The sequence below is a fragment of the Micromys minutus genome (assembly GCF_963924665.1).
Source record: "Micromys minutus genome assembly, chromosome: 1".
NCBI lineage: Eukaryota > Metazoa > Chordata > Mammalia > Rodentia > Muridae > Micromys > Micromys minutus.
In genome coordinates, this window is record NC_137969.1 from 185,990,897 (window position 1) to 186,001,194 (window position 10,298).

Below are 10,298 nucleotides of genomic sequence, written 5' to 3' on the forward strand. Positions count from 1 at the left end.
CTAGAGGGAGCTATGGTTTAAGATTAACATTTTCCCGCGTTGAAATACTTTCATACATAATGCTGTCCAAGAGAAAAAGGAGTTTCCCATCAATGGTGGGAATAAATGACATTTGTTAGACTGTTAAAAGAGTAATGAAGCCACAAACTATTTAGCTAATAATCTCTGTATGGATCGTGTTAAAATATCAGTATATAGCAGATATGATAATCATATTTTCCTTTATCACCTAAGAAGAAAAGAAGCCACTTCCTCATTATAAAAAGGATGTTACACAAATCCATCCTCATTCAGAACAATGAACTTGGTTCCCGAAAGGCAACCAGGTGTGATAGGTACATGCCTTTGATCCTGGCACTCAGGAAGCCATCTTTGTAAAGTCAAGGTCAGTCTGGTCTACATAGAATATCCAGGACTGTATAGATCATAGAGAGACCATGTCTCAAAAGAAGAAAAGGAGGAGGAGAAGAAAGAGGAGAAGGAAGAGGAGGAGAAGAAGGAAGAAGTTCCTTAAAAGCCACCAAACACAGTTTCTTCCTGCTGAAAAAAAAGTCAGTAAGTTTTGCAGGAAGATATTAACTGCTCCAAATCACTTTCTTAGAAAGTTGTAAGAGAGAGAGAGAGAGACCTAGGAGGTGACAGTCCTCCCTCAGGACTCAAGGGGGGAAAGACCCTAAATGAAATGACCTACAGTGGGGATGGGAACTTGTAAAACCCATCTCCAGCAGAAAGGGTATCAAGTGAGGGATGGGTTGAAGCTCTGACCTACAATTGTTCCTATCTGAAAGAAATGCAAGGATGGAAATAGAGAAGAGTCTGAGGAAAAGAAGGTACAGCGACAAGCCCAAAGGGGGATCCAGATCAAGGGGAAGCCCCAAGGCCTGACACCATTACTGAGGCTATGGAGTGCTCACAAAAAGAGACCTATCATGACTGCCCCCTGAAAGACCCAACAAACAGCTGAAAGAGTCAGATGCAGATATTTGCACCCAACCAACCAACAGAAGCTTCCGAGACCTGTGGTTGAATTAGGGAAAAGCTGGAGGAAGCTGAGGAGGAGGGCAACCCTGTAAAAGGACCTGCAGTCTCAATTAACCTGGACCCTTGATATCTCTCAGACACTGAATCACCGACCAGAGAGTATACACCAGCTAATATGAGGCTCTTAACACACAGAGGACAGCCAGGTCTGGGTTCAGTCAGAGAAGATGCACCTAACCCTCAAGAGACCAGAGGCCCCAGGGAATTTGGAGTTCTGGTGGGGTGGGCGGGGTGAGGTCATCCTAGTAAAGACAGGGGTTGGGGGAGGTATAGGATGTGAAACAATCGGAGGGTGAACTGGGAAGGGAGTAAAGTCTGGAGTGTAAAAATAAATTTAAAAAAGAAAGTTGTAAGACAGAGACACTTTGGAGAGTCTTTTCTTCAGTCTCTGTTGTGTTGTGTGACTTTTGTTGCTTTCACAAGAGTAGATTCAAAATTCTGTCATTGGAAGGAACTTGAATAATCACTTAACAAAACCACTTTCTCCTGTGTCTTTCTACACCTCCTTCCTTTCAGAAAACAGAGCCTCAGAAGAATGTGCCCTGCCCAGTCATTCATCACAGAAGCCACTGGGCAATAGGTTAACCAGCGCCTGGCCCAAGGCTGGTTCCACCCTGTTTCTTTCAAGCTGACTGATCTGAGAGTTCACCTTCCTGGAACAAAGAAAGCCCTTTTTGTACTAAAAGGATATTCTAAAGAAGATGAAGGCTTTGGTTTCACAGTCTTATTAAGAATTTATAAGAAAAAGCTCAGAAAATGTTTTATTCTACAAAGGAAACATTTTTACCAGGTGTACTATATCAAAACAAAAGGAACTAGCAGGTGACTAACTATACTATGTAAGCTACAGCAGTAACTTTGTTATCACTAATGAGAAGAACATCATTTAAATACATATATGAGAAAAATCACCTGTACACTTCTCTACAGGGAAAAGGAGAGCGCCCTCCTACAGTAGAGACAGTCTCTCCAGTGCCAAACTCAGGATTCCACCCCAACAACTCACCATGTAGAGCGTCGCCATCTTCCTGTTATTTATGTCTGCTATGACATCATCATCATTGTCCCCATCAGGAAGCTCAGGCTTTCCCCCTAAAACCTGGGAAAAGATGAAGAGGGGGAAAAATTGTGCAGAAATTAAAAAACAACAAAGATGAACCATCTTACTTTTATAAAGATATCAATTATGAAACTCATGTAATTAAAGTAGCAGAGTCATGAATTTCTCAGCAATTTCTATAACACAGGCCTCTTCCCATGAGTCAAAGATGCCGGTGGCATGAAGTAAACAAATCCTGTGCCTGCTGCTGATGTGCACTTTCAAGAAAGCCCATGTGAAAACTCAGGGGCCCCCTGCTTATTTTTAGGCTAACAGCGATTAAATAAAATGAGTTCTTCAGATCAATTCCATAGCAGACAAGACTTTTTCTGAGGCCTTGTGCTTATAGAAATACTCTAGTTTCTAATAATTGTTTTGAGGTAAAATAAGATGAGGGTTAATTAATCCAAACCATCAACTTGATAGAAGCTAGCTAGAACCCCCTAGGTGATGGGCCCAGAACACGACCATGAGGCACTGAGGTAGGAAGGTCTAGATGTGAACAAGCAACATTCCCTAGGCGGCAGTCCCAAGAGTATATAAAAAGAAGGCTAGCTGACAATCATCAATCCACACTCCCTAACCATGGCCAGCCACCTCAGGCTTCTGCCATAATTGAATGGAACTCAAAGTATGAGATAAACTATACCATCTCTGGTACAACTGGCACTGTAGGTATGGACACCATATATAAATCGCAAATACCTTGGGGATGTAAAAGAAAAGGTGGGATGGAGAGGGAGGCACCACAGGCTCTTGCGACTCCTCAGAGACCTGATCTGTCCTACATGGCATTAGATCTAAGATGGCTCCCCGAACCCCAGTGGGACAGCAAAAAGGAATGTAGGCCAGGGCAGTGGCTGCTTCCCTCATCTTCACAGAAGTCCGAACAGGTGACGATGCCCCCTCCTTCTCAGTAACTTCATCAGGCAGGCTTTCAGTGAGTCATGGTGACAGTATATCAAGATACAACTGGAAGAGGATTTAGGGGCTTGGGATTGGCTCCAACACAGTATAAGCTTATACACTGCACAATAAACTCGGATATGCACCCTGATATTGGCATCCGGAGTCAGATTTCCCTGGATTGGTCACATGACTCTGTTACTTCTCATCCCCCATCCTCAGTCCAGTTCCCACAAAAATACAGTTTGTTATCATGGACCAGTCAAACTTCGTTTCGTGGTGTTCTAGTTTCAGGATAAAACCTGAGATAGAGTTGATGCTTCACAAGTATTTATCAGCTGAATAGATAATACATTTATCAATGTTTTGTATGTGTGATGCAACCCAAAAGTTCAGGTATGTTACTTGGGAAAATATTCATTTGAACCTTGTCATATTATCATATGTCATAATATCAATTTAAATTTAATTTTTTAAAGGGACAGAAGGTATTCATATAGATTGAATAAATGGTTAACAAGATGTAAGCTCTCAGCTGTTCCTCTCACAGTGTCTTTACTCCACCATCACAGACTCTAATCCTGAAGCCATAAGCTCAGATAAATACACTCTCCAGTAAGTTTCCTTGATCATGGCGTTTTTGTTGCAGCAAAAGAAAAGTAACTGTGACACTCATGTTGCATGAAAATATCCATTACTGAATGTCAAGTAATACAAGTATACATAAACCTCTTGTGAGCATGTGTACAATCTCAAGCCTGGAAATTCACCTGGAGACTAATGCTCTGGGAACTTGACATCGTCCATTTACACAATGAGCAATAAAACACTTTAATTATTATAAAATCTAAAAGGTTGGAATGAAGGATACAAAAGGTTTCGTTTGCTAAAAGTTAAATATCCCAAATTAAAACACTTGAGACAAAAAGCTCTCTCACCCAGCCTCCTGAAACCTCTGTAATTCTACCTCAACCAACATACAGTTGGGAATAAACAGTTCTGGTTAAGGCTATAACTAATCCTGGCAAGTCTCCCATAGGGCCAGCTGAGTCTGGGAACTAGGGTGTACTTTAACTTTTAATTTCCAGACAGCAATTTCCATATTAGCCAAGTGTCTTAATCAGCCTCTCAAAGGATGCTAGCACAGTTGGGAATTGAATGAATGCAGCTTGCTGAAAACAAGCTAACTCCAGGATAAAGGTGGCTTATGCTCACACCTCTCTAAGGATCATCTTAAACCTCAGTTCAACAACCAAGCATTTACCAAGTGCCCCACTGGGGAATGTAGGTGAGTTCCCAAACACCTTGACTGTTCCTGAAGGATTTTACACCCTGCCTAGAAAGAACTAAATAATTTAGTTACATTACTTTGTCAACTATCCTATACATTTTTATCTTTGAGACAGACTGCACCCTTTTCTATTGTTCCAGGCAAGATTGAACATAAGTGTAAAACGTCTTCATTTTCAGTTCTGTATGGTTGGCACCCAGCCCATGAGGCTTCTGTGTGTGGAATGGTGTGTTCTGACAGCCATAAAGCTTTCGGGCGTTCCAGCTCACACCTGTCGCTCAAGTTTAGAGCTTGCTTGTCTTTCGGTCCTGTAAGCATCTGTTTTAATATCCTCATCTAGCAAATTCCTGACTGGCCATTCTCTTTCCCCTGTTCGCAGTAGGATATCTCCAACATCCTCTTCTTGGACTTTAAAGCCTGCCCTCCACACAGTCACTAAATTCCCTGTGGTCATGGTAAAAGGTCTGTCATAAAGACTCTAGTGAAGGCCATCCCTTCTGCTGTTGGTCCCAGTTATGTTGCCAACTCCCTTCAGCCTCACCTCATTTTCTCTCTGTAAGCTGCCTCGCCCATTAGCTGCTGATCTTTATTTCACACTCTCCCTACATTTTAAGAAGATAACTTGACCAAGGAAATTCTGCCACTTATGAACCCAGAGGACATTCTAAGTGAAATAAGGCAGACACAGGAGGGAAGACCTAGCATGCCCTCTCTCGTATGTGCAACCTGAAGTATTTGAACTCATAGAAGCAGGAGCAGATAGTGGATGCCTGAGAGCAGAGCATGGCAGAAATAAGACTTGGGGTCTAAATTTCAGTGACAAGATGAAAAAGTTTTAGAAACCTAGTGAGCAGTACAGTAAGTAGTTAAAGGGCTGCATACTTATATTTTTCCAAGAGAGTGAATCCTAATCTTATATACATATGCACACATATACACATATGGACACACATACACACAAGAGAGAGGGAGCAGTGATGTTCTATTCCAATCAGTTTGATTGTGATAGCTATTTCACAAATATACATGGATACCAAAACTAAACATCACTTTGTCTACCTTCGATACACCTCAAACTTGATAGAAAACTAGAAACAAGAGGATTTTTACCTATTCTGTACCAATCACTTTCAAAATCCGGGGTATTCAACCAGCATCTGGGTGACAATGAATACAGGCTGTCAACTGCCAGTGGCTAAGTCAACAGGTTCAGGCTTTAGCCTCTGGAGCTGCACTTCAGACCTGGGGACTTGTTGTGTCTAGCTAAGCCTCCTCAGTGGGGATCTCAGAATGCTCACAGATACTGCTGCACCAGCAGCCTGATGCTGTTTCTCAGGCTCCTCTCTCTAATCAGGATGACATCCTCCATGCCCCCTGTGGGAGTCATGTCTCTTCCTTCCCCTGGGCATTTTCCTCTCGCTGGATGTAGCTTCTACCTAGGATAATGGGTGTGCCGCAAACAAAAACTGAGCAATTATTCCTTGCCTGGCTCAGTTAGTTATAACTAAGTTCACAATAGTCCCTGTTAGTTGAATGGCTGTGAGTCACAGCGGGAACTTTAGCCGTGTCATTTCATCCTTGTTAGAGCTCTGTGAACCAGACACTGTTATCCTAATCCCGCAGAAAAGGGCTGATACTCAAAAAGGTGACACAGTTTCCATAAAGCTAACTGGTAAATACTGAGGTTAAGATTCCCACTCAAGTTTTCTTAATGAACTCAAAGTAATTGGTTACATGCTTCCCTAAATCAGGGGAAACTTTTCAGGCTTCTGAATGAGACAGTAAGAATTATTTCACAGGTAATGTTCAGGGACACCTCAAGCAATCTAATGCTCCAAGTGTCCACAGCTTTCCTTTGATTTATGATTTAGTGCTGTAGAAAACAGATGGCATCGAGTGATTCTTGTTCACAGAGAAGCACAGGATTTTTGTCTGGTAAAAATAAAAATCACCTCTACACTGCACAAGAGGCCAGCATTGCACCTATTTAGAAGTTTGCTTCCACACACATGCGCATGCATGTCCTGTGGAGGTTTTTTTGTTATAATGGTTCTGCCTATCTAATTAAGAAATGAGTTAAACCCAATCTTTGACCCCAGTCTGTGGTGGTCTTGATGAGATGGCACATATATTTAAATACTTGGTTGGTAGTTGGTGAAACTGTTTGGGAAGGATTAGGAGGTGTGGCTTTGCTGGGGTGTGGCTTTGTTGGAGGGAGGTGTGTCATAGCAGGTAGACGTTCAGGTTTCAAAAGCTATCCCATTCCAGTTGGCCTTCTCTCTTTCTCCTGGTTGTTTGCTCAGCATCTCAGCCACTGCACCAGCACCATGCCGGCCTGCCTGTTGTTATATTCTCTGCCAAAATGGTCTGACACTCTAAGCTTCTAAACACAGAGGTTTTCAACCTGTGGCTTGGAACCCATATAGGGGCTGCATATCAGATATTTACATTACAATTCATAATCGTAGAAAATTATAGTTATGACATTGCAATGAAATAATTTTGTGACTGATGTCACCACAAGATAAGGAACTGTATTAAAGCATCAGAACATGAGAAAGATTGAGAACCACAATTCAAGAACCATGGGCCCCTAGTTAAAAGCTCTCTTTTACTGTGGTGTTTTGTCACAACCATAGAAAGTAACTGAGACAGTCACTGAATATTGCTCTAAGACTTCGTTCATTTGATTTTACTTCTTTGAAAATTACTATTAAACATCAGCACTCAACTTGTCTAAACCACATGTACATTGCACAGGGTCTTGGTATTTTTCCCCCTTATTAGTCATTATATGTCTTAGCCAGTACTTCTGAGTGCCATTATACGCAAAGAAGTTACTTTTAAAGTCTAATTTAGCAGATGCACCAGACACCTCTCTAAGCACTCTAATAAGTCACTTAGGGTCACAACAACCCTAGGAGCTATTTATTCCATGTTACAAGTGCGTATTTTAAAAAACGGGAAAATGAAAAGGTTGAATACCTTGTTCAAGGTTCCACTGCTTTAAGTGGCAAATCAGTTTGAACTCTGGTTTCAGACTGTATAATTTTAACTAACGTAGCACAGCTGCTTTGCAGAAACTCCCAAGGTTTCATCTCTGCACAGACTACACAGGAAGTTGAGATTAGCCCAGGGCATTGGTGAGACTGCAGCTTACTCTCTGTTCATGGGGGTTAGAATGCAACTTGCCACCCTATAGAACTTGTTTCTACCTTTCTCCAATACTCGGCTCTTTCTTTTCTCTCTTCTTCTCGGGTCTGCCTATAATATGGCCATTAAATTCTGAAACAGAGAAATCCTTTCATCATATAAGAATGTTGTATGGGTGTACAGACCTTAAAGAGAAGAAAGAGTGGGCAAGAATAGAGCTCAATTGGTAGAGTGCTTGCCCAGGATGCATGAAACCCCAAGTTGGATCCTACATAAAGTTGGGTGTGGTGGCACACACCTGTAATCCCAGCACTCAGGAGGTAGAGACAGGTGGATCATAAATTTAAGGCATTCTTGAGTAGTCTGGGATATGAGAGACTATGTCCCAAAATAAAAATAAATAAAAATAATAAATATCAAGGGTGTATCTATGGTGTAAAGAATATCTATGATGTAAAGAAAATGTGACCAACAATCACTGTCTGACAGGAAGGAAAATTCTAGAAAGTGACTTAGCCATATGTAACAGAAAACATACCAATGACTTAAGTCAATAGTTTTATTGTGGCAGTTTAAAGAAAAAATTAAGCCTGGGTTTGGTGGCACACACCTTTAATGCCAGTGCGAGGGAGGCAGAAGTAGGCAGATCTCTGTGAGTTTGAGTCAAGCCTGGTCTACAGTGCAAGTTCCAGCAAAACCAAGGCTACACAGAGAAATCCTGTCTCAAAAAAGAGAGAGATAGATATACATAAAAATAACCCAAATTTTCATGACAACATTTTATATTTGAAAGAACAAACTATTGAATGTCTAATATGTAAGGGACTGATTAAATTAAAGTGACTATAGTCAAATGATAGAAAACTATACAGACCTTAAAATTTAGAAAATTATTATGGGAAGGAAAATATTCGTATTTCAAGTAAAAATTTAAGCTACAGAGCATTAACAACAATATGAACTCATAAACAATAGTGTTTATGGAAAAATATTTATTTTTCTCAAATATGTTGGGGTAAATTTTTTCTTCAAATTTTAGATATATTTCATAGAATTTTAGTAGTAAGCATATTTATTTCCTTAACATATAAAACAGTAAAAAAAAATTGTACTACATACACACAAAACAAAAACTTCTTGCTTTGTTTTGTGTTTTTTTTTTCTTCCTTCCAAACAGAATATCTATGTCCTTACTTCACATAGAGTGATTATCATTTCCTGTTCATTGAAGTCTCTCAGATCCATCTCAGACCACTCAAGACATCAAAGCATAGGAAATGTTCTTAATGGACCCCTAACTGTCCTAAAGCATTGTATCAAAGAAGCAATAACCCAAGATCTAGATGTGACCATGAGGAGCCTCACATCTCCAGGAAGAATTAGGTAGGACCTAAAAGGCGGGATTTGAGCAAGAAGGGGAATAGGTTACATTCTTCTCAACTGTGTCAATAAAAGTACTTTACTGGAAACAATCTACAACCTGAGGTTCCTTTCTACATTCAAGAGGTTGAAAATCTCTGTAAATAGGGTTTTTTTTTTTTTTTTTGCTTTAGTTTGGTTCGGTTTTTGTTCTCTATCAAAATTAACCACCCTTTCTGCTGTTTTTCTATCTTCAATAGAGCTCAATTGTAAATAAGTCGGATTTTGACATTAAACAATGGAGCAAATAAGCCATCTCTGCTTCAGACGCACAGTCTCCTGCCTCTGACCTTCCTGTTGATCATCACCAGCACCATGACCACCAATGAAGGGCAGCCCACTTGTGTCTTTGTCACTTTAATATGCATGGCTATTCTTCTGTTTCCACAGTGAACAGAGGCAGCACCAAGATTTCAGGGGGGAACATTTTAACCCTCAGTAACTTTTGCATCCATATTCCTTTCCCTAAATGAAAATCAGGCACACAGTCATAGAAATCCATAATGAAAACGTAAGCAGATTCTTATGGGTTGATGTCTATATGCAGGTGAGGGCAGGCACAAGATAAGACAAGGCCTGTGATTGGGCAGTGAAGAACAGGCAGTTGCAAGTTTTTGTGTAGGGGAGAGGGGAAAGGGAGGAAGGGAGGGAGAGAGAGGGAGAGGGGGAGAAAAAAAACAAGATGGAGTAGGAGAAGAATGAACCAGGCCTGTGTGGCTTAAATGATGAATTATTATAGGACAATTTGTCTTATCTAAGTGGGCAGTTTATATCAATATCAACTGACTCTGGGTTTATTGTGTGGATATATTATAGAGTGAGAATTTACTGGTGTAAATCTAATTTCTAGAGTTTTGACTTTGTCGGGGTTACTGGGAATTGTGACTATAACCACAGGGGGCAGATGCTGGGAATGTGAGCAGAGTCTGCAGCAGAGAGCCATGAGGGTGCGGCTGCTGCTGGAGCCAGAGAGTAGCAGAAGGTAGCGTGGCATTGAACCATTCTCACCTCTCCTAACATTTACCGCAACAGACTCTCTGCTGTATTGACTTGCTGCAGAGCATTCTCTGCCTTAGGTAAGACAAATATTTGATAATAGGGAAGACACTGATAGAAATAAACACAGGGACTTCTGAGGAAGGGCTGTGACCTCCCGTAGCAGATGCCACTCCCTGGACATGAGAACCCAACACTCACGCTCTGCTGAGAGCTTCCCAGCTTCTGAAATTCATTTGTTCTTCTATTGCCTTTATCAGATGCAGGGGAATTTGCTGTACTGGGTTGTGCGTAGAGGTGTTTCAGGGTGTGGAAGGCATGAGACACGTGTTGATAAAAGGCTGGGGCCAGAGAAGCACCAGTGAGGTGGTCTGGCACAGGGCCATTCTCTAG

General features: G+C 41.1%; 1 protein-coding gene across 2 annotated transcripts in view; it reads right to left on the minus strand.

The window, feature by feature from the left end:
• Positions 1-10,298, minus strand: part of SCIN (scinderin) — a gene marked incomplete at both ends in the record, with an annotated part of 68,836 nt that overhangs the window by 20,154 nt on the left and 38,384 nt on the right. For both annotated transcript variants that reach the window (XM_080910033.1, XM_080910032.1), the window contains one exon: positions 2,048-2,140. In XM_080910033.1, the coding sequence (XP_080766159.1) occupies positions 2,048-2,140 (93 nt within the window). The remainder of the gene's footprint in view (positions 1-2,047; positions 2,141-10,298) is intronic.